Raw genomic sequence first — 22876 nt, forward strand, 5'->3', positions numbered from 1 at the left:
AGGGTAATGACTGAACGTGGATACTCGGCTAATGTTACGTCACGTGTATTCTGCGGACAGATGATGACGCTTGTCCTTTTGTGGCAGGGCATTGGTCTCCGTAACGACATCGACGACTACATCAACCGAGAACTGACATATCTAGAGCTTCATAGTCATGACGACCTCGACTACGGGCGGCTGGACACAGCTACGAGCCCAAGCACGAAATCTTGAATCGCAAGTATGTAGTGTCCCCCGACAAAGCCGCGGCGCATGCTTACACAGTTGCCTACTAGACAGACTCGCTCTTCCACAGTTTCTCGCAATATGCAAATCTGAATACACTGTCACCGAAACCATCAGAAGAAGAGATAAGGCTAGAAAATCAAATCAATGACCTCCTTTCAAAGCGCGAACAACTCGTCTCGCAGCTGTCTCGCCTCCTTGATTCCGAATCCGCTCTCACACAGTCTGCCTTGAAACAATCTAATCTCGCCCGGCACAGGGAGATACTGTCCCAGCATAAAGACGAGTATCTGCGAATAAAATCTCAAATCTCAGCCAAGAGGCAGCAATCGAATCTTCTGAGCAACGTACGTGACGACATCGAGGCGTACCACCGCTCCCAGAATCCAGCAGACGCCGAAGCAGAGTACATGCTCGGTGAGCGAGCACGGATAGAGCGGAGTCATGGAGTTGCAGATACTGTGCTAGCGCAGGCCTACGCTATCAATGACCAGTTCAGTGCGCAGAGGGAGACACTAGCAAGTATCAACCGAAGGATAGTTGGAGCTGCCAGCCAGATGCCGGGCATCAACACATTGATGAGCAGAATATCAAGCAAGAAGAGAAGAGATGGCATCATTATGGCTTCTTTCATTGCATTCTGCTTCCTGATGCTGCTTTGGTTCAGGTAAGCACAGAATGGATGAGAACAATATCGTCGCCCTTTGTAACGTTCGCATGGGTTTGGTGTTTAAGCAATTCCCAGAGATATCCCACCGCAAAGTCCGAGTTGAATTTATTTGATCTGTGCAGTTTCTTATCCTATAACCTATCTGCATCTGGAAAAACCTGTTTATTGGTATATAAGCCCCAGATTCAAACACATGCATCAATACCCAGTTGACTGGATAACGAATTGCTCATCAACTCCCAAACGCCTATGCTAATACATAGGAAACCATGCAGAGTGTAGATATGTCCTCTGCGCCGTAGCTGTCGAAAAGGTTCAACCGAGACTGTTCTTAAGGGTATCTTGACTGCTGTGTACGAGATCCAAGTGACAGGCGGTTGAGCACAGATATCTACCACTGGTCTAGACTAGTAAAATTGTGAATAAAAGGTATTTGGCATCAATTCTACCCATCTCAAGCTCGTTGACAGCAGCTGGACTGCAAAACGGAACGTCCATTACGGGCTTGACATGAAGATCAAGGTCCATCCTAAATCGAGATTGGCATTATGAAAGTCGTTTATTCATGGAGCTTTGCTTTGACTGGGGGTGCACAATATCCCGTGGGCTGCTATCGACTCGATGTTCACGCTGGGGAGATGAGTAATTGAAATGTGTTCCGATCGACATATTCGTTCCAAAGTTTTCAAAATCATTGTTCATGCTTGGTTACTGAGTTATTGCAGTCAGATCAAGCAGCAAAACGAAAGTATTCTTGCGTTCGTACTTGTCAACGATTTAAAACCAAGTTCTGCGCTGTGCGTACTCATGGGACTGCATTTGTTCTTTACTGTATTTGCAACCCTCTATCTTAGACTCTCGTATAACCAACAGGATGCTGTCCATCATGGTATTCCATCCAGAATGTCGTTTGCAATATCCTTCATAACCGGTCTCGAGCCAAAAATGCCTTTCTCATTGATCCGTCCCCTCTTTTCCGGTGCCTTTCTATTTCCCTGATTAAGCTTGTTTACGTTCAATTCTCCGAGCACTTCTCTACCTAGCTGTTTGCGCGGTGTCGTATTCGACTTCCTCAACGGACTTCCTTGCGTGATCCCCGAAACTTGCGTCGCTAGCTCTGGGAAGCAATGCTCTCCAGCGACGAGATTATGCATCCAACCTTTCTGCTCGCAGATGTCGAGAAGTCCCTTTAGAACTTCCCCACCATTTGATAGTGTTTTCTTGCTTCCAACGAGTATGAGTTTCGTCCTTGCCCTTGTGATTGCAACATTGATTCGCCTCCAATCTTTGAGTAGCTCACCGACGTTCTCGTCTTGATTACTGCGTACAAAGCTGATCACCACAGCCTCCTTGTCACGGCCTTGGAACTTGTCCGCCGTGTGGAGTTCGATGGAAGGTTGAGAGCGTAATATGTGCCGAAGTTCAGCAAGTTGGGACCGGTAAAACGTAATAACACCGATGTCCGCGGCGTTAATGCCCGCGTCGAGCAGAGTAAGGACAAATTGAGAGGTTAAAACGGCCTCAAATGGATTGGTAATTCGAGTACCACTCAAAACCTCCGAAGAAGCTGGCAGAAGGTTGTCAGTGTTGAAGAAAAGAATTTTGCTCTGAGGTTGAAGTGCGAGGTGAAGATGGCACGTGGAGGATGGGCCCACACATGGACTTTCAGCACTGAGCGTTTGTTGCTTGATCGGGAAGTGATGTATCCTTAATGACTGCTCCGGATACGGCACTTGAAGGCTCTGCTGTGCGACCGCTGGTGTACCGCACTTCAAACGACCATTGTAGATCAAAGTGTTGGACAAGTACATTATATCAGCACACATGCGATACTGGTGCTCCAGGTTAACGACAGCCTCTGGGTGTCTCTCAGACAGCAGCCTAAACAAGCTCATATCAAGACCGCCTTCCAGAGCTTCCTTATTCTGGACCAGGGGGGGAAGCTGGAAATGATCGCCGACCAAGATGAAAGTTTTTGCCATCCGAATAGGACCCAAACAAACGGGCAACGTAATCTGAGATGCTTCATCCACAATGCAGTAGTCGAATGTGCGTTTATGAAAAATGGGATGATTGACACCGAGACACGTCGTAGCGACAACGGCCGGATTGTACCACGCATTCTGCACGTCCTCCAGAGATTCTTTTTGCTGTGCATCGAGTATGACAAATTCCCTTACCTGAGGGTGCACTTTGGCCAGCACACCCAATCTCAACACATCAAAACCAGCATCCCTCAACTTAAGCAGAATGTTGTCAACAGCAGTATGTGTGTAGCTTGTGAGAAGCACGCTCTTCCCCTTCGCCACTAACGCCCGGATGATCTGCGCAATCGTCGTCGTCTTGCCGGTTCCTGGCATACCGAGCACTAAAGCGTAGTCTTGCGCCGCCATGACCTGTTCGATAGCTGCCCTCTGATCGCTATTCATCTCGGCCTGCCAGGTTTCGCTTTGAAGCGGAATCGCGCTAGCTGGCAATTTAAATGTAGGTGGCCTGTCTTGTACGATCATGGCTCGTATATCAGAAGCTCTGTAGATGGTATCATCCATGATCTGGAGCATGTTGTTTCGTGCAGTTGCCATCCCGTTTGAGAACTCGTCTTTATCAATTCGGTAGAGTGCCGGTTCTGTACCGTCAGTTTCCTGAGTAGCAAGTACCTCCATCACACCGGTGAAGTCCTGGTTAGTTTGCGAGTGAAATCCTGGTCTTCTTGTCCTCGCATTATGTAACCTTCTATCCACTGCAACAGTGATACGATTCTTATGCACGTGGGTGACATAGCCATTAGCGAGGGCATAGTGCCCTTTTTCGTCCGAAATCACAATGGGCTCTCCAACTGTAATCTGTGACTCCGTGAAGCTGAATCCAGAAACGTTCTTCTTCTTAATAAACGTGTACTGAAACCGGTTGATCTTCATCGCCTCAGGCAGCTCAATAGCCGTACCTGGCTCGATGATTACTTCGCCAAAACATCGCCCCTTTTTCTCCCGTTCGTGGCTGAGCATAGTCCACAGTTCACGAGTGAATCTCTTCATCTCCGTCTCCTCCTTTGTGAGCAGTTGATCCCATTTCTGGAAGAAAATTTGATCCACTGGCTTGAGATATCTTACAAGCTCCTCGAATCTGCCCTTGTTAGCGATCGTTTGGCTTGTACCGTCCTCTGCAAGCTTGTGGTAAAGAAAGCACGTGGTCTGAGCATAGCAATTGTTGCACAGACGCTGCTTCGACTCTGGAAGCATAGGCGGCAATTTTAACCGCTCACGTACATAGCACGCAAGCTCGTTGCGCTTCATGATCAAATGTATCAGCTCGTGCCGTATAGCTTGTACACGCATGATATGCGAGCTCTCAAGGTAATACAGAATACCTTCGGTAATTTCGACATCGTATCGATCAGACGTGAGAAGTGTATACAATGCTGTTTGGGCAACATGGTTCTCGTTGACTCTCTTTCCAGTTTTTAGTTCGAAGGGTACGGTAAGTACTCTCGAGCTACCACCATCCCTGATGGTTGCCTGCACTGTTGCATCAACATTGCCCTTCAAGCCGTAATTCGGGGACCATATATGTTCTTCGACATCAAGGAGCTTGTTGATGCTCATAATGGCCTGCTGTCCGTTCCTGCCCTTAATAACAGCATCTCGTCGAGGCGAAGAGCAGACGAAAAGTTCAGCCCAGGCACGCATTTCGGGAAATTTACTCCGAAGGTACTCATGTACTTGGTTGAGATTGAGTCCGATTTCGACCATAGTATCATAGTGACGCGGAAGTATCACTCTCATATATTTCTCAAATGAATCATCGGTCCATTCATTGGCTTTCATGGCTTCCTGAAACAATTCATGAAGGATGTGGCCGTACATCATCGGGGGAGTTGCCTCGCTTGTAACTTTGACTCGATCTTGGAGAACGGCTCGTCGTACGCAGCCAAACGAGTCCGCTACAACGGTGGCGGAAATTAAGTGGTCAGGATGCAGGATAAGAATATTGGAGGTGTTGTCGACTATACACTGTCCAACTGCATCAAATTCGCCAATGACATGCACATACGAACCCACGGTGGCAGGTGTTTCGAACCACGACTGCCGAAGCAATATGGTCCGTGTTTGATCCGCTCGTGGCTCATCAACACGAAGCACCTGGTTTACACTTAGTAAATTTGCTCAAACCAGAGAAAGGATAGGGCAAAGAAAAGCTGACCTTCTGAAGCTGTTGGCGACCATGCTCGTCAAGATATGGGGCTTCGTGTATGGCGGTGATGTGATATCGTTGGATCGTCCTTACACTCGGTACTTCACAATTCTTGCCGCATAAATTAGCATAATCTATATACAAATCTCTCTATCTGATCACTAGACCTACGGCGTGGGTTGATCGATCATTAACTTGAAAAGCCTGCGTTGCGGCGGCTTCCACTGCCGCAAATTGCTCTTCATCTATATCATCGTCTCCAAACTCGTCGTCCGAAATGACTTGGATAATTTCTGCCGGTTTCTCTACTTTAGCTTCACTAGCCTCAGGTATGGGGGGACGTGAGCTAGGTTGCGATGCGACCTGCGCCTTTGAAGTTGACGCTTGAACGGTGCGTTGCTGACTGTTAAACTCAGCTGTGATTTTATCAAGATCAACTTCTAGAAGATCGTCGTCATCATCATCGTCGAAAAAGTCATCAGACTGTGACTGCTGTCTCGACACAACCGTATCCGCAACCGGCGACTTTACAGATGCTACCGACGCCGAAGGTTGCTTTATCATTTTGGGCGGTACGAAAGGCTTGCGCACGCGTGCCGACGAGGGAACAGGAGTGTTTCTCTTGGACCGGGGCTGTATCCTGCGTTCAAGCGGCTTGGTGTTGAGGCGAGCAGGATGCACATTTTTCGTAGTGCTAAAGGCATCGATCATATCCGCATCCGCCTTATCGTCACCACAGTCCGAGGAAGCGTACTTATGGACAGGTTCTGGAGACTTTTGCTTCGTCGGACTGGGACTTCGGTCTCCGATCTGCTCTTGTACCGGTGACAAGTGCTGCTGGAACGGGAGCTCGTCCTGCCTCAGCACGCGATCAGGCAAAGGCGATGAGCTTGACGGGCACTCAAGAGGTGCTTGAACAGATTTTGTCAGAGTCTCTTTCATGCGCTCCAGTAGCGCTCCCACTCTTGACCCCTTCTTTCCACCTTCATTCTCCTCTTTGTGTTGCGGGAGCTCCTCCGTACGACGTGCTATTCTCCGCCTCTTCGTCGCAGACTGTGGCCATTCAACACCACAACTGGCCCATCTCCTTAGACCGCCAACACTACCCGCTGACGCTGGTGATTTAGGCGAGGGATCGCGAATCAAGTAGGCAAATGCAGCAGATTTGTCCGCAACTGCGCCCTCGGGACCGTTTGCGTACCGCTGCCACAGATCTGCCGCTGGATCTACATGCGGAGTTGCAAGCGAAAGCTGCAGTCGATCTAAATTGGCCGCACCATGGTTGTCATTGCAGGAATTCGAGAGCTGTTCCTGCTGAGAGGATGGCGCAGGTGAGCTGCTTTTCGCACGTTTTCGCTTTCGTGCGGGCGTTATGGCGCGTTGAGAGCTTCCTGGGGTTTGTACGTGGGCCCATAACACATGTTCTTCCGGCGTGACGTTGGATGCCACAGCCCTTCTTTTCTCGTCTGCGTTGCCCAGCAGGTCGGCCAGCGGGAGTCGAGGAGCCGGGGTCGAAGGTGGAAGCTTCCTGTCGACCGGCTCCGGCTGAGAGGAGCTCTTCAAGGGGGTCTGGCTAGCCTGCTGGTGTAGGACGACGTCTTGGCCGGCGAGGTCATAATTCTCTTTCTCAAGCTCGCTAGTCTGTTGACTGGACGGTCGACCATCGATGAACTGAAACGCCTTGGGCTTCGTTTTGTTCCGCGCGTTCGGGGTGATGTTGGGTCTAGATGTAGTCGGCTTCGAGGGTGAACAGTGGCTGTCATGCGAGACATCGTTTGCGCTTCTCGTCCGTTGCTGACACGGTCGACCTGGCTTCTGAACACCATCCATCGCGTCAACGCTTCACTCAAGCGATGGGGTATGAATCCGGATGAAGAAATTCAAGCAGAACGTACATTCGCCTTGCCATTGTCTTGGTCAAGGAGGGACTTCTGTCTCGACGCCATAGCATAGCCGCATCAATGGCGGAATCCCGGGCGACGACGCCTTTTTCTTCCAAGGCGTGGGGTCCGGACAAGCAAACAACGCGTCGGTTGTCGTCTGTCGACGCGCCGCAGAACCATTTTGAGCGAGCGAAAGCACGCTAGCCCCAGAGCGGATAGCGGCGTTCGTGCTCGGACCGATGACCGGCGGCGGTGGAGGCCAGCCGAAGCCCATCATCTGGCTCCGCACGGCCGCACCGCAAAAGCTTCCATCCTCCGCCTGGGGTGGCAGGGAAAAAGCAAAAGTCCCGCCATAGCTCGTGCGCTCACACTTCTCCGCATCGCACGTATCCCCTTCGCCAACAACACCGCCAGTCCGTCCTCCTTTACACGCGCCCCGTATCGTCGTCGCTCAGTCTTATCCCGGGTGTGACAATTCACTCGCTACCCTAAACGAGCTTGCCCGCTTTCTTTCAAATTCCACGGGAACATTTTTTCGGACTTACCTTCCTTACCGCCATTCGATCTTGACTCATAGTCGCAATGTCTTCAGACAAGCCCCTCCCCTTCATATATCAGTTCGCCGCCGGTGCGGTGGCCGGTGTATCGGAGATTCTGGTCATGTACCCATTGGACGTGGTGAAGACTCGAGTGTGAGCACACCACCCTCCGCAGCACCATCGGAGTTGCGCGATTTTAATTGCAGAACATGCGCTAACATCACCTCGACCACAGTCAATTGCAAACAGGCAAGGGCGTTGGCGAGGATGCGTACAGTGGCATGCTGGATTGCTTCCGCAAGATCATCAAGAATGAAGGGTGAGCTAGCGGCGATTTGCTTGCTTCGCTATCCCTCGGCCTTGCTGACAACAACTCCAGCGCCAGTAGATTATACCGTGGTATCACCGCCCCGATCATGATGGAAGCCCCCAAACGGTCAGTACATGTTCCACCATCCTATCTAAGCACCAGTCTAACCCAATCTCCGACAGTGCCACCAAATTCGCGGCCAACGATGAATGGGGCAAAATCTACCGCAATCTCTTTGGCATGCCTAAGATGAACCAATCCCTTTCCATTCTCACCGGTGCTTCCGCCGGAGCGACGGAAGCGTTCGTCGTCGTGCCTTTCGAGCTCGTCAAGATCCGCATGCAGGATAAGGCACAGGCGCACAAGTATAACGGAATTGTAGACTGCGTGCGCAAAGTCGTCTCTCAGGAAGGCGTACTGGCGTTGTACCAAGGCCTCGAAAGCACGATCTGGAGACACGTCATGTGGAACGCTGGCTACTTTGGCTGCATTTTCCAAGTACGCACTCTGATGCCGCAGGCGAAGGACAAGAAGGGCCAGATCACGAACGATCTGGTTTCCGGCGCTATCGGCGGCACGGTCGGCACTGTGCTGAACACGCCGATGGACGTGGTGAAATCACGAATACAGAACTCTCCCAAGGTTGCAGGATCGGTCCGCAAGTACAACTGGGCGTGGCCCGCTCTCGGCCTGGTATATAAGGAGGAGGGTTTCGCCGCTCTGTACAAGGGCTTCCTACCCAAGGTGTTGAGATTGGGTCCAGGTGGTGGTATCTTGCTTGTCGTCTTCACTGGCGTCATGGATTTCTTCCGCAAGATCCGTGGTGAATAGATAGTTGGGGTGGGCCATAGAAGATATCCTGTAAAAATGTGCTGCTATAGAAGGTCCTGTTCGCAAAGACGCTCAGGACACGTGGAAAGCTTCGTACCAACTGGGGAATGTTGGGCTGTATCAACTGATTTTTAGAGCAGAGCACAGCATTTTACTACCTGCAAAGCCTGGTGTTGTTGGCTCATGAGCGTCTAGAGCATTGCCACCCTTTTTTTGAGACCTCTATAGAGTGAGTATACATCAAAGCTTAAAAAAAATACAACTGTCGAACTCCGAAATGACTTCAATGTGCGAGGTGAAACAAAAATAATAGGATTGAAAATGCTTTCAGCACTTGTTGCTCGTAGTCAACAAGTGCTTGGCTAGGACGCAAGTGGTAAGAAGATTCATTCATACCTTGATCAAAAGACGTCATATGACGAAGTTACTCCCAAAGCCATCCACCATCCCAACGTCGTGTCAGAATTGTTCAGCGCTGTGCATTGATAGGGGTCAATTGAAGACTCGAGACCTCACGTACGGCAGAACGTCGCCTGCATACGCCTTCGCCGCAAGAAAGAAATTTGGCTGCTTCCAGAAGGCGCACACCTGCGCAACGCGAACCGCAAACGGCATTGCCGCGGCACTCGCAACAGCAGAGATCTGGACAAAATCCAGGCTCGGACACGGGACAGCCCCGTCCGTCTTGGACTTGCTTTCCGGCGCCGACAGAAGGGATCGACGCCCGGGGTTGGGCCATACGCACGAAAGTAGAGATTGACGTGCAGAGGCCGTGCCTATATCAAGGGACAAAGTTCTAGACGGGGTGTAAAAGCTGTCCTACGCGTGTGCATGTTTGTGTGTGTGCGTGTGTGTTTGTGTCTTGGGTTGGCCTCTTGAGCTCGCTCTGCGCCTCAAAAGCACAAACCGCTGGAATCAAAAACGATCGTCAGACGTCTACGGAAGCCAAAACCTAAAAGGCGTATCGTTCAAGCTCCAATGGCTGCTCCGCAAGCTGAGGTCGATATCAACACCATTCCTTACGATGCCCCGCTCTCCTTTGAGGAGCCCAGCCGTGCGTGGTGCTCCGCCCAAAGCCGCAAGGGTGCCGTCAGAACCAGGGAGACGTTGCCTGCCGTCGATCTGGCTGGCAAATGGATCATAATCAGCGGGGCGAACAACGGAATAGGTCGAGAGGCCGCGCTACAGTTCGCCGCTTGGGGAGCCAACTTGATCCTAGCATGCCGAGATCCTCCACCTCACGAGACTCACCCGACGACGGCGGTGGAGGAGTGCAAGGCGAGAGCGAAGGAGGCGGGACATGCGGACACCACGATAGAATGGTGGGTGTTGGACTGTGCCAGGCTGGACAGCGTTGAGGCCTTCGCGAGGCGGTGGTTGGATACGGGCAGGGCGTTGGACGTGCTGTGCAACAATGCCGGTATTTGACCTGTTCGAGAGAGACGACTGTGTTTGGACATTGCTGACGAAGACGCCAGGCATGGGATCCAGCCCGGGAGGCGGCTCTGTGTTCAGAACCGTGGACGGCTTCGAGATCATCCACCAGGTCAACTTCCTCTCCCACGTCCTCCTGACGCTGCGCCTGCTGCCCTCTCTGGCCAAGGCGCCCGCTCCGCGCGTCGTTTGCACAACGTCATGCTTCCACTACCTTGGCCGCTTCGACCTGCGCAACTGCAACGGCGAGCTGGGCCAATCCGGAACCGAAGGCGTCCAGTACTACCAGAACAACAAGCTCTGGTTTCAAGTGTGGCTCACGGAGCTGCAGCGCAGGCTTCTGCAGCATCCGCAGTACAGGCACATAACGGTGCAGGGCGTGCACCCGGGCTACGTCAACTCCGGCATCTGGAACTTGAACAACCGCCTCAGCTGGTTCTCCTGGCTTAAGGAGCTCGTCGTGAAAACAGCGGCGTGGCTCTTGGCAATCGACCCGCAGCAAGGCTCTCTGGCCATCATCAACGCAGCGACTCAGCCTGTGGCAGGGCCTGATCCCGACACACAAGGTGTGGGTGAGGTCGGCGGGAAGGGCGGTGGGCGGTACTTCAACAGGATCTGGGAAGCGACGCCGATGCCGCATACGAAAGACGCGGATTGCAGACAGAGAGTCTGGCGCAAGGTCAATGATGAGCTACAGCTTGAGAAGAAGGGCTTGTTGGATATCCTTGGTTTGAAGTACGAGGAAGGCAACGTCAAGCTGAAGGCTCTGCTGTGAAACGACATAGGAGATTTGAATGAAGCGATACTTCCAACGCCCCTATCTTTCAAAGGTATGATGTCTATGTCTATTATCGAATATGATGTCTTGATGTTCGGTCTAGGCTGCCGCTCATCACGTAATATGTACGAAGATAACAACACCAGAAGCAGCGTAATTGGCACCTCCTTCTTGTCTCTCGTCCTTTTATTCTTTTCCTTTAAAACTTTTTTTAAAGGGGGGGGGGGGTTTGTTCCCGCTGTTTGGCGCCTGCCAGACAGACAAGGACAAGCTTCCAAGAAGGCAAAAGTCAAGAGCTCCGATTAACTCACTCACACAGCGCTCTCGCGCCCGGCGCCGCCGGTGCCAAAGTAAAGACGATCCTGCGGATCTCCGCCAGAAAAAAAATGCGTCCGCCCCTCCTCCCCGCTGCTGCTCTCCTCGCGTGTAGCGCGCACGAAACGTCCCTCTTCGGCCAGCGCTTTGCTGGCCCTTGCTGAGAAAAAGACCCGTCCCCACGATCTCTCTCGGAGGTCCCGAGGCAAGACGACGGAGCTGCGAAAGTCGAGTGCGACAGGATCGTAGGAGCAGGATCCGCCTCCCGTCGCACGGGTTTTCGTCGGTGACACGCACGAACAATTCACCAGGGGGCCGTCAGTGTCAACCCTGTCCTCGAGTGATTGATCGAGCCCACGTTCCATTCGCTGCTGCTCGAACGACGCCGTCGACTGTGCCGTCGTTCGTCGTCAAATGGCTGGGAAGGCGGGAGGCCAGGTATCCAGCTCGAACCCACTGATATTGTCGACAGGCAGTTGCGTATTGCACGCCGCCATCCTTTCGAGCCAGCCCGTGCTTCTGTCTGGCAGCTCCGTGACTTACGGGTACGTCACTCGTTCGATGCGTGGAAAGAGGACGTGCTCCAACAGCGGAGCTCATTGCAAGCAAGCAAACAAACCAGGCAGCCGGTGAAGGGAAGGGCGAAAGAGGGGGCCTGATTCTCGTCCTGACAATCACAGCACGACGCCAGCGATGTGGCCATGACCAAAAGTTTCACGCCCAATGCACAACGCGTACGATACTGTCGTCGCCGTAGCACAGGGCCGCAAACAGGATCTGTGATGCGTAGTTAAGACAAATATGGGGTGACCCTAAAGAAGGGGAACCCATGGCAACGCTCCGCAAGGCCAGCACAATTGTTGCTTTGTCCTCCAGGATTCCCCCAGCACGAACGCATCAAAGCTAGCAGGCCGACCCATCTAAGCCAGCCTTGATCTGAAATAGAATTTCGTTTCGAAACAGCGCCAGTACGCTGTTTGTAGTGGGCATAAACGACAGCCACGTCGGCCAAGCGCTCTAGCATGGCAAAATACCCACTCGCATGATTATGCACAATGCCATTTGTTTGTTAGAACAGAATCACCTAGTCTGCACAAAGCATCATAGATGGCGCACAATCAGAAGATAGGAATAATCCAGGCTTAAAAAAGAGAACAGATGACTCATCTCTAGAGACAAGAACCAAACGAGTTGTGATTAGATATTAGCTACGTGTGGAAGTTTGAGCCCAATGGCCGCTCTTGTACAATACGGACACCTGATAAGGGCCGGTACAATTGGGTATCAAGTTGGGGTATATAGATGATAAATGGGGGAGGGGTATTCAACGAAAACACAAAAATAGCAGTGGACCGAGCAGCAGCACAAAGCCAAGCCAGTACATGATGCCAGAACACTCAAAACAAAAATCAGTGGTATCAATCTAGGATGAGCGAGAGGACGGGAAATGAAAAGCAGTAGAGCCTCCGCGCAGAACCATCTCAGGTAGAGAACGCGAAAAATGCGAGTATCCAGACACCATCCGGGGTATATCCTTGCACATCCTTTCCCCAGCACGCTGTTTCTCCCTCAAAAGTATGATTCGTCGCATGAGGTCTGTGACGTGTACGTTTCTGCCCAGAAGGAGAGTGGCCTTGTCTTCGCAGTAGTTGGCTGGGCATTCATTGTTGAGGTTATGCGGAGTTGTTGCTGTTTAAATCCAAAACGACAAAATTTTTTTCTGGGGTATCGCAAGGCATGACGATCATTGCTTTTTATGCAGGCTCATAGCGTTCCATACTGTGTCCGTTAGCATAAAATTGCATTCAAGTTTATGAAGGCAGCTTATGCGGTGGCGGACACGGTGGGAGCAGTGCCAACGGTGACAGCCTCTGGGACAACATCACCAATGGCAGCAGGCTTGACGTTCTCATCGGCCTTGAGTGGCTCCGGGAGGGTGGCAGTAGGAGCCGCAGTTTCCTCTGGCTTGGTCTCCTCCTTGGTCTCACCAACGGCAGCCGCAGCCTTGGCCTCCTTCTTTGGCTTCTCACCACCTCGGATGGCCTTGCTGACACGGCGGCCGATGGAAGCAAATGGAGACTCCTTGTGCTCCTTGGGCGAAGCCTCTGGCTTCTCGGTTTCGGTGGCAGCTGCTTCCTCTTCAGCTGGCTTGGCAGCCTCCTCGGCGGCTTCCGTCTTAGCAGCCTCATCGGCGGCTGGCGCAGGCTCAGCCTTCTTCTTGTTGACGGTTCCGAAGTTGAAGAAAGAGCTGCGGCGCTTCTCGGTCTTGGTCTCGCCGTTAGTAGCTGGCTCCTCAGCAGTAGTGGCCTCAGTGGCAGGAGCATCAGTAGCGGCTTCAGTAGCGGCTGCGGCATCGGTGCTAGCCTCAGCTGCGTCATCCTTGGCTGGGACAGCTGGAGGGTGCTCGGAGGATGGAGAGCGGACCTTCTGAGTGAAACCCTTCAGGCCGGTCAAAAAGGAGGACTTGCGGTGCTCCTTGACTGGAGTAGTTTCCTCCTTCTTTTTCTCCTCTTCCTTGGCCTCTTCTTTGGGAGCCTCCTCGACAGCCGCGGTCTCCGCAGCAGGCTCAGCAGCTGGGGTCTCCTCAGCAGTAGCTGGTTCCTCAGCAGCCTTAGCTGGCTCCTCCGCAACTGGGGCTTCCTCCTTCTTCTCTTCCTTCTTAGCTTCCTTGGGCTTGCCTTTGAAGAAAGATTCAAAGCGAGAAAGGCGACGGCCCTCCTTCTTGGGCTCCTCCTTTGGAGCCTCCTTGGCCTCACCAGCGGCCTCTTCTTTGGCTTCCTCAGCCGGTGCACTTTCGGCAGCGGGAGCGGCTCCACCTTCAACCGTTGGCTCGACTGTTGCTCACTTAGTTAGCGATCCGTTAAGATTGTGAGCTTAAGGCATAGTGGGATGCACTTACCAGCAGGTGCAGCCTCAGCCGCGGTAGCGGACTCAGCAGCAGTCTCTTCCTTCTTGTCCTCGCCCTTAGCTTCCTCTTTAGCTTCCTCCTTCTTGCTCTTCAGGAAACCAAGTGGGCCACGGGAGCGGGAGCGGCTCTTGGCAGCCTTCTTCGCGTCCTCGCCTTCGGCAGGAGTGTCCATGCTCTTCTTAGGGGTCTCCTCGCTGACCTTTGGCGCCGTCACGGCAGCGACTGGGGCTGGCTCTGTTTGGGGCATGGTTAGCGAACTAGATCTACGCTAAGGCGAGCACCGACCCATTTCCCAACAAGGAACGTCTAAACAAACGCGTCGAGTTGATGAGAAGGATCGATGAATTTTTTTTGTCATGCGAGGGCCAAAAAAAAACTTACTGAGCTTGGCAAGCGCCTCCTTGTAGCCCTCGCTGTTGAGAATTTCATCCTTCTTGGCCTTAGCTTCCTCAGCAACTTTCTTGACGGCCAAGACCCAGCTGTCGCGCTCTGCAGGTGTCTGCGCGTCAAACTTGTGCTTGTGGTTGTGAAGCTTGAAGGTGAACTCGGTAGTACCAGCCTCCTTGATGTCTTCAGCATCGGCCTGTGATGAATTTTTGATTAGTTACGTAATCCAATAAAAGTGTTGCCTAGAGTGTTAAAACATACCAAATTCAGGGCACCAGACGGCGCAGCCTTGTCCTCGCCGTGCTTGTTGAAGAACAGCAGACCTTTTCCGGTCTGGCTAGCCCATGCCGCAGTCGAGGCAGCGGCCTCTTTGCCCTTGGCAAGGTAGGCCTTGAGCTGCGAGGATTCGACGGGCTCCTCGCTGAACCAGAAGAAGACCTTCTTTGGTGGGATTGGAAGGAACTCCCTGTGAAAGTGAATGTCAGCGACACGTCAAGCAGGATTTCCATGTAGCCGTCCAGAAAAGGTGCAGGACTTACTTCAGGAAGCCACCTGGCGCGTGGTAGAGGATGTGGCCTTCTTCCTTTGGCTCGATCGGCTTGGCCTCCTCCTTCGCAGCCTCGGCGGTCTCTTCAGCAGCTGCTTCGGTGGCGGCTTCAGCAGCAGGAGCAGCTGGTGCCTCCTCCGCTGGCTTGGCTTCCTCGGCCTTGGTCTCCTCGACGGCCGGGGTTTCGACAGCGGGTGCTGGAGTGGGCTCAGCGGCCGGAGTCTCGGCGACAGGCGCGGTCTTTGCTTCTTCGGCAGACATTGTGGTGTGTGATGGAAAAACGCAGATGGGTATCTCGAGTGATGAAAGGACGGGCTGTTGTGGCCAAGCAAAGCTTGCAGACGTACAGCGGGCTCTGGGTTAATTACAAAGCGATACTTGGTTTTGAGAAGCTGTCTTGCAGTCTCGCGACGCTCAGAAACGGGGGGGGGAAGGAGAAGGAGGAGGGGAAGGGGGTATCTTATTCGAGTGTTGCAAAAGGAAAGCTTGAAGAGGTGTGCGAGTGAAGAAAGAATCTGTGGTGGACGGTGTTGGATAGAAGCGGTTTTGAATTCCAAAGAGAAGGGGGACGAAGCGCTTGGATCAATAGGTAGTCTACACGGTTTAATTGCACTTTTGGCGGGAGGCTTTCACCCTAAATACCGGCGAATCACGGGATTACGCTGGTAATTATCATTCTCAAGTTACATTATCAAAGGGTCTGGTACGGCGTACAGATCACCAAAGAGGCAGCGAAGGACCCAGGCCCATCCAGGATGCCGGAGTGGTCTGGTGGTCGTGTGATGGCCGCTGCCAACCATTTGCACTGAGCTCTGCGGTCGTCTCAGTCGCGCTACTGATGCTCCCGCGCCAGATGCTGCAGCTGTCCAAGCAGGCTGCCCTGCACAGTGACGCAGCCTACGTTCCGTCAAGCGGGAGATGAGTGGTGGTTGCTGAGGACTGTGGGTCTCTCAAATCTCACGACATCTGCTGGCGACGGGCTGCCTGCCGTCGCTCTCTGGATCTCGACTGTCCGCGCGAAGCCGCAAGGGCGCCGGACGGAACGATACAGACAGGTCAGCAACGAGGCTTTGGTTTAGAGGGTGTTGGCAGCGCCGGCCAGTATCTTACGCGGCCGATGGGCGCAAGAACCGGCGCGCACACGCTCTCCCACACAGGCGGTGGCAGCGGTTCTGGGTCGCTGCGTTTGAGCAGTCGTCGCCGTAGCGGGCGACGCCAACCACCGTCAAATTTCGCGGCCAGCGCCTCCGCCACAGACCCGGCAAAGACCCATCGGGCAGGCGAGGAGCGTCCCACCACGGCCGCTGCGGCGACAGCACAGAACAACTGTGTCGGCAGCGGCCAAGGGCGCAGAGAGCAGGACAGCAAGAAAAAAATTAAAACAGCACGCCACAGAAAGACACTCGCGCCAGGGTTTCGCAGGGCCTCGCTGCTCATCCCGGACCCCTTCCAGCGCGCAGTGGGTCTCGCCGCCAACCCGCTTCCAGCATGGCGTCAACGCTCTGCTCCACTCTGGTCGAGGTTCGAGCTGCATGTGAGACGATCAAATCAACATCGTGCAAGCTCGCACACGGGTGCTGATTCGCCCCATCCTCTTTGATTGGCAACTCTTGCTATCATCGCCGTGCCGCCAAACCCTCCAGCTCACCCGCTCGCTCTGTTTTGCGCTTGAGAGCTTGGAACGGATCACTTCCGGGAGGGGGGGCCAGATGGGAGGGGCGGACTGACTCTTCCTCTCAACAGCGCCCGTTTACGAGATGCGAATGCTCACCCTCATCCCCCTCCCCCCCCCCTTCACAGTCGAGCGACAAACACACACTGACCGCTTCTTTTCTCCGATATGTGGACGATGATCAATACATGGCGTTTCCCGCCCTGTCTCTAACCGACGCCGTCGAATCCACGTCGTTGATCGGCGCTACACCCATCAAGCAATATGTGTACAAAAAGACCCTGGTAGCTTTTTCCACGCGTTCGCCGCACTGAACTTTGTTCCCTTCCCAACACCCCTTCAGCGCTGTCCCTCTGTAGCTTCCTGCCAAGACTCATATTTTCCCATGTGCCCACGGTATCTCCATGCGCATCCCCGACTTTACTCCTGTTCGTGCACATGCTGATGAACGGAAGCGATCAATGAGTGCGAGTGCAAGCACGTTCGCCCGTGCGTGTGAGCGTCGCAAGCTAACTAGCTGGCAGTCACCAGCACGTATCTGTTCGCAGTCTGGTCAGTTACTTGCTCGCCTAAGCAGACCGCAGAGTCGATCCGGCTGCCTGGACCCGGTGGCCAAAGCACAAAAAATGAAAAGAGAAAATCCAAATGGAGAACTTACGACGTGATGGTGTTCATCCTCTCGTTTGTCAATTTCAACCCAATCTTGAGCAGCTCGTTTGCGACGTCTGGTAGTTTCTCCTCGATCTCTCTCCACTTCTGCTTCGTCAGGAGCCACGCGACGCAGTCTTTCTCCGCCACTACGGTGCCCGTACGCTCAGATTCGGCGAAGAACGGCAGTTCGCCACACGTCGTCCCCGCGACAATGCTCTCATAGAACCGGCCCTGCTCGAGGTCGTAGTCTGCTCGCAAGATGCCCTCTTCGAGGACGTAGAAGCCGTCCGGCTCGTCGCCGCGCGAATACAGGATCGAGCCTGCGGGAAACTCTCGGCGCACAAAATAGGGCGAGACGCGGTGCCAGAAATCGATGTCCTTCTCCGTGAGGTCTTTGAACGTCTGCATGATCAGGGGCAAAGGCTGGGCAAAGTTCTGCCACTTGGGCACTGCCATTGTCCCGCTCTCTTGTAATGCAGTTGCCGCGGCCTGTTCGATGTGATGCTTTCTAGGCGTACCGTACATCGTCTCGCCCGCACCAGGGGAGTTCGTCCTCGGAATGCTGATTGACGTGATATCCTTCATCTTCTGTTGTGTCATATTCTCGCTTTGCTTCTTGAATGCGACCAACAGCCCGTTCTCGCATGCTTCAAGAGCTTGATTAAGCGTTTCAAAAATCCTCGGCGGTGGCCTCTTCTCATCGTTGTCTTCCAGCAAGCCCACCATAGCCAAGCTCTCTCCGGTTTCTCCAGCCAGAGAAACGCCCGAAAGCACCATCTCCACGCCTTTGGCTCTCAGTATTCGGTTCATGCGTACAAAGGCTTCGGCGGCTGAAAAATCGAGGCCATCGACATGAGCGAAGTCCAGAATCAAGTATCGAATGGGCTGCTTTGAGAAAGCTTCTTCATCTATCATCGCCTTGATGCTTCGCTCTACAGCCACAATGGTACCAAAGAAAAGATAGCCGGACAGCTTGGTGACCTTGATCTGCGATCCTACAGCGTGTAGAAACCGACGTTGAACCGGATGTCTTCGTACCGTAGACTCTGCAATTACACCAGAATACGTAGCACGAATAGCCGAGACCCGTGACGTTTGGACGACGAAGATAAGACAGGCGAGAACAATGCCTAGGACGATGCCGACGACGAAATCGTGGAACCCCATGACCAATGTGATGGCAAGGACCATCAGATATTCAAGTCTGTGTAGTTTTCCAAACGTGTCCCAAAGCGCTTCTTGGACCATTTCAATGCCAAGCATGAATATCAACGTGCCAACTACCAGAACTGGTATGTATCCAATCATGGCAGGCCCAGCAACCCATACGCCGAACGTAGCAAAAGCGAGCAACACGCCCGCTGCTCTGCTGTTGCCACCATTCTGTATAAACAAGCGACTGTTGGCGAATACCAAGTAGTTCTGTATGCTGCCGACGAACCCTGAGAGTGCATTGGACAGGCCGTGGCCGAACAGCTCGCGGTTGATGTTGACATCATCCTGCTGCACTGCAAGGCCCAGTGCAGGGACATTGATTGGAACATGTATGATTCCAAAGAACGAGAGAGCAAACATCGTCGGTAGGGTCGCAGCGATCGCTTCCCAATCCACAAGTTTGAAATCTAGTTTACTTAGCATATTTGCTCCACTGCGTTCATATTGTTAGACCTACTATAGTACGTGTAGAAATTGTAGAAAGGCACGCCGGCCTCCGGCGCTTCAAATACCCATCCGTGCTGCTGTAGATCAAGAAGAGACACATTCGGCAACGCTGCGACAACAATGTAAAATATAGCAACGACAATGATGAAAAAAGCAGGCATGACCGTAGGGTGGCTCAGGTAATGCCGTATAACCATAAGCAGGATGGATAGAACGAGTGGGAGAATCCAGAGGACGAGTGTAGATGGCACCATTAGCCGCTGTAGGACATCCAAATTCCAGTCCATGTTCGAGTCCAATCCCGCAGAGACCTCAACGCCCGTGAGAATAAGGAAGACACCTACGCCACCGATACAGCCAAGCAGAATGCTGCGTGGGAAAAAGCTTACGAGGTCACCGAGCCTAAGCAGGCCTAGAAGCAGGAAGATGAAGCCAGTGAGGATGGAGCTCAAGGCGTAAGAGGTAATGACAGTCGCCATGGTCGCGTCAGGCTTGTCATCACCCACCTTGGCCAAGATCATGTACGCCATCTTGTGGAAGAAGGGCACTACCTCGATCATCTCTGAGCCAACGCCGCCTTGGAACCTTGATCCGCCAAGCGAATATACAAGCTGAGAGACGATGCAGCTGACATAGAACATCGAGATACCATCTGGGCCCGTCTTCGCGAAGATTTCCTCGCCAAGCGGGAAAAGAATCATTCCGTACGATAACGCATCTAGAATGTTGAGCAGAAGGCCTAGAAACACGGCGGCAAATGCGCCAACAGCCATGTGTGACGCCTGCCGAACGTTCCAGCTGCGAGGGTGTGCGGCTTTCTCCCAAGCTTCCCTAAGCGTAAATTTCAGCCAGCTCCATCTCTTGTTCGGAAATGTGCGTTGCTGCTCCGCAAAATTAGGATCGGTATGTCTGTAGAGCGGCACTCGCTTCGAAGCAGGGAGTCGTTCTCGTGGGAGTAGGGCAGATGTCTCCGTAATCTCGCCGGTTTCGTAGTCGTCGACCACGATGCTGACTTCGCTTCTTCCGTCATTGTCCTGATCTCGCCCGCCCGAGCCAAACGACAAGTAACGCCTTTTCCGTGCCTCGCCGTCACGAAGCAAGCTTGACAAAGCAGACGTGTTGTTCGTCTCTTCCGTTCTGGTCGTATCGTCGTGGTCTTCTGGAGAGACTGGTTCGGACACCTCTTCAATTGCCCCGGGTCGCGTAGACTCGGTAGAAGTTCTTGCCTCAGCCGAGTCCGTTTCGCTAAAGAATGAGCCTGTTCTCTTCCTTCCACGTCTCGCTGAGCCAGTACCCCATCCATCATCGAAGCCTGTAGATAAGGCCCGGGGGTTAGCAGAATCGTCCAATGCCCAATTTGCAAGCTCTTGCGTTTGTTCCCTCACGCCAGGCGACGCGTATTGAGGAGGCTCAGTATGGCCGTGGGAGGCATAGTGAAAGAATGATCTGGTAGGTTGCCGTTGTCCTACCGATGAAGATAGATAACCGCCCGTGGTAGACTGTGATCTGGCCCCTGGTACTGGACGTCCGCGTATCGAGCCCGTCATCTCCGAGTTCACCTCCTCTGCGTCGCTTGCCTCTGGATTAGTGAATGGCAAGCGCTGTTGCAAACTCCCAGCCGTGTTTCCGCGACGCAACCAGCGACCGGACATTGGAGCCGGCCAGTCTCGGGGAACGAAGGCGATGCTGAAGGGAAAAAATAATAGGAAGAGAGGTTAAAAAATAGCAATTAATTAGCGTAACTTTCGAAAGTCAAAATCCCGACGTCATGCGCCAGGGAACAGCACGAAACGGCGAAGAGGAGGTATCGGTCTTCGGCAGACCATTGATATGTCACAGGTACAGATACATTTGATGCGAACTACAGGAAGTGGATAACAACACGCCGACGAAGCTCCAAGGGAAAGGTGGACGCTAAGTTCCGAAGCCTGTTTGTGATAGCGTACGGACGGTCCAGAATGACGACGGGGTATGCGGCTGCGGCCCGCATGGTCGACAAAAAATTTCAGATGAAACCTTGCAAACCCATAGGCTGGCTCCACACGCGCTGCATAGCAACCTTGAAGGAGCCAATACCTTCATGAAAAGGGAGCTGATCTGTCGAAGTAAGTATTGGCACCTGATGTGAAAAAGTTGAGGATGTCGCAACAACCGTAGACGCAGGCGTTTGGCCACGTTCATCACACATCGCACCACAGGGCTGACCAACGAAATGCTGCATGCAGCCTTGTCTACCCCTCATCCGCACGTCGGCTCACTCAGAGAACATGCTGCATCTTTATTGCCTTGTGATTTGACAATGGCATATTCCATGAACCATGTGGCGTAGGCTCGCGCAATCTAGCTCGCAATTTTCAACCACGATGGTTCAAGTTGAAGCCAAAACTGTTGAGGACTTGAAATGACCATTTTCATGTGTCGCTACCACTCGTTCGGACAGGAGACGGGGGGTCTCGTTCGAAGCGTCAAATCACGCGGTCTTCGCGCATAATTAGTGACCGCTTGAAGATGCCGTCCTAATCACATTCCCAGAGCATGACGTTCCGCCCGTCATTGCACAGAAGCGTGAAACTCGTGCCGTCAAACGTGCTCGCCCCCACTGAGAACCACAATTCACTCTTTTCGGCGGTTGCCGCCCTTAGAGTAAGCCAAACATGTCTCAAGAAGGCTGCCGAAGTGAATCCGTGCCAACGTACGTGCACAACTTCCTGCTCCTGTCGCGCGGACTCCTCGGTCTGGACAAACTCTTCAGGCAGGGTATATTTACACAGATAACTGTCGATAGTATCTTTTTGGCTGATGCGTGGTGACTCGAGCATCACCATGCCAAGCCATTCCAATAACTGTTCTTCGTATAATGCATCTCGAATGGCTTCCTCATCATAGACGAATGGAGGTACCAAATGCTTCAGCCGTGTTACAGTAGGCCTCAGTTCTACAACCTGTGGATGAAGCGCAGCAATCGGCCCTGAATGAGAATATGTAAGCTATGGACCACGCGTGTCTCGTGGCTGGCAAACGTACCTGAACATACATCCTCGTTCTCGAGATCCACAAAGAGCCAAGCAAGTGACTCGACGAGCACAGTCTTGAACGCCCACTTGATACGTTCGAATCCCTTCTTGCCATGCTGCATCGATGCCTGCTTTAAATCCAGGTCGATTCTAAATCTCGATTTGACGTGCTTTCGTCCTGGATGCGGTGCTGCGACTCCGACAAGGCCGCAGCGTTCATATGTGGCCTTGTCGACATCGAGACGTAGGATGCCGTCCTTTAGTAAGAACGTGTTTTGAACACCTTGTTGGCCTTCTGACAGCATGAGGACATTGCCTAAAGGGCTTTCATCAACAAAAAAAGAACTAAAGCTCATGTAACATAGACCTTACCGGCTTTGACATATTGGTTGAAGAAGTCGCCACTAACAATGTCGAGCAATGACATGTATACTCGCGCATAACTGAAAAGCTTTCCAAACAACTTTCCTTCCACCAGTGCATACAATTCTTCCGGGAGCATAAGATCGGTCTTGGTCGCTGTTAGCATGCCATTTTAAGGGTTTCCTTTTCTTTTTCCGATCATGAGCTACGGAGGCAAATGACTTACAGTGTGCGCTGGTGTGTAATGATTTATCGCTTTGAAGGGCTGCTGCTTGGTTGGTAGACGATCCTGATCTTTGTAGTTTGAAAGGGCACAATATGAAAAATAACATCTCGGTAGACGTTCTTTATCTTTTGTGATCTTCATGGCGCCTAGGTCTCGTTTGAAGAATATTGAGCGACACTCGAAAGAATCAGTGCAACGAGGTTTGCGCGACAGGTCCGCCAAACCTAAAGAGGAAGGCCCCATTATGAGGCTGACGAGCAGGCTGAA

At 52.7% G+C, this 22876-nt stretch overlaps 7 protein-coding genes across 8 annotated transcripts; 3 read left to right on the forward strand and 4 right to left on the reverse strand.

Moving 5' to 3' along the window:
- Positions 1–89: 89 nt before the first annotated feature.
- On the forward strand, positions 90–1585 carry PV09_02378 (uncharacterized protein). The gene is made up of 2 exons (XM_016355405.1): positions 90–223; positions 279–1585. The coding sequence occupies exons 1-2, from the start codon at positions 158–160 to the stop codon at positions 897–899; spliced, it is 687 nt and encodes a 228-aa protein (XP_016216541.1). The 5' UTR covers positions 90–157; the 3' UTR covers positions 900–1585.
- Positions 1586–1594: 9 nt separating this feature from the next.
- PV09_02379 lies at positions 1595–7112 on the reverse strand. Of its 2 annotated transcripts, XM_016355406.1 has the most exons (4): positions 6985–7112; positions 5261–6904; positions 5099–5200; positions 1595–5037 (listed from the first exon to the last, which is right to left on the reverse strand). In XM_016355406.1, exons 1-4 carry the CDS (start codon positions 7033–7035, stop codon positions 1783–1785), a joined length of 5052 nt encoding a protein of 1683 aa, XP_016216542.1. In that variant the 5' UTR covers positions 7036–7112; the 3' UTR covers positions 1595–1782. The 2 variants fall into 2 exon arrangements, with proteins under 2 accessions (XP_016216542.1, XP_016216543.1); XM_016355407.1 differs by having other exon boundaries at positions 5261–7112.
- Positions 7113–7275: 163 nt separating this feature from the next.
- PV09_02380 (uncharacterized protein) lies at positions 7276–8930 on the forward strand. The gene is made up of 4 exons (XM_016355408.1): positions 7276–7664; positions 7747–7830; positions 7891–7947; positions 8004–8930. The coding sequence occupies exons 1-4, from the start codon at positions 7555–7557 to the stop codon at positions 8650–8652; spliced, it is 900 nt and encodes a 299-aa protein (XP_016216544.1). The 5' UTR covers positions 7276–7554; the 3' UTR covers positions 8653–8930.
- Positions 8931–9061: 131 nt separating this feature from the next.
- Positions 9062–11045, forward strand: PV09_02381 (uncharacterized protein). The gene is made up of 2 exons (XM_016355409.1): positions 9062–10072; positions 10131–11045. The coding sequence occupies exons 1-2, from the start codon at positions 9631–9633 to the stop codon at positions 10859–10861; spliced, it is 1173 nt and encodes a 390-aa protein (XP_016216545.1). The 5' UTR covers positions 9062–9630; the 3' UTR covers positions 10862–11045.
- Positions 11046–12345: 1300 nt separating this feature from the next.
- Positions 12346–15652, reverse strand: PV09_02382 (uncharacterized protein). Its single transcript, XM_016355410.1, has 5 exons — positions 15014–15652; positions 14736–14940; positions 14469–14670; positions 14079–14321; positions 12346–14013 (listed from the first exon to the last, which is right to left on the reverse strand). The coding sequence occupies exons 1-5, from the start codon at positions 15280–15282 to the stop codon at positions 13004–13006; spliced, it is 1929 nt and encodes a 642-aa protein (XP_016216546.1). The 5' UTR covers positions 15283–15652; the 3' UTR covers positions 12346–13003.
- Positions 15653–16813: 1161 nt separating this feature from the next.
- Positions 16814–20882, reverse strand: PV09_02383 (uncharacterized protein). Its single transcript, XM_016355411.1, has 3 exons — positions 19017–20882; positions 17352–18966; positions 16814–17231 (listed from the first exon to the last, which is right to left on the reverse strand). The coding sequence occupies exons 1-3, from the start codon at positions 20656–20658 to the stop codon at positions 17207–17209; spliced, it is 3282 nt and encodes a 1093-aa protein (XP_016216547.1). The 5' UTR covers positions 20659–20882; the 3' UTR covers positions 16814–17206.
- A 340-nt stretch (positions 20883–21222) lies between these two features.
- On the reverse strand, positions 21223–22760 carry PV09_02384 (uncharacterized protein). Its single transcript, XM_016355412.1, has 4 exons — positions 22610–22760; positions 22393–22531; positions 22031–22336; positions 21223–21974 (listed from the first exon to the last, which is right to left on the reverse strand). Exons 1-4 carry the CDS (start codon positions 22748–22750, stop codon positions 21523–21525), a joined length of 1038 nt encoding a protein of 345 aa, XP_016216548.1. The 5' UTR covers positions 22751–22760; the 3' UTR covers positions 21223–21522.
- Positions 22761–22876: the final 116 nt, after the last annotated feature.

This window comes from Verruconis gallopava (genome assembly GCF_000836295.1).
Source record: "Verruconis gallopava strain CBS 43764 unplaced genomic scaffold supercont1.6, whole genome shotgun sequence".
In the NCBI taxonomy this organism is placed as follows: domain Eukaryota; kingdom Fungi; phylum Ascomycota; class Dothideomycetes; order Venturiales; family Sympoventuriaceae; genus Verruconis; species Verruconis gallopava.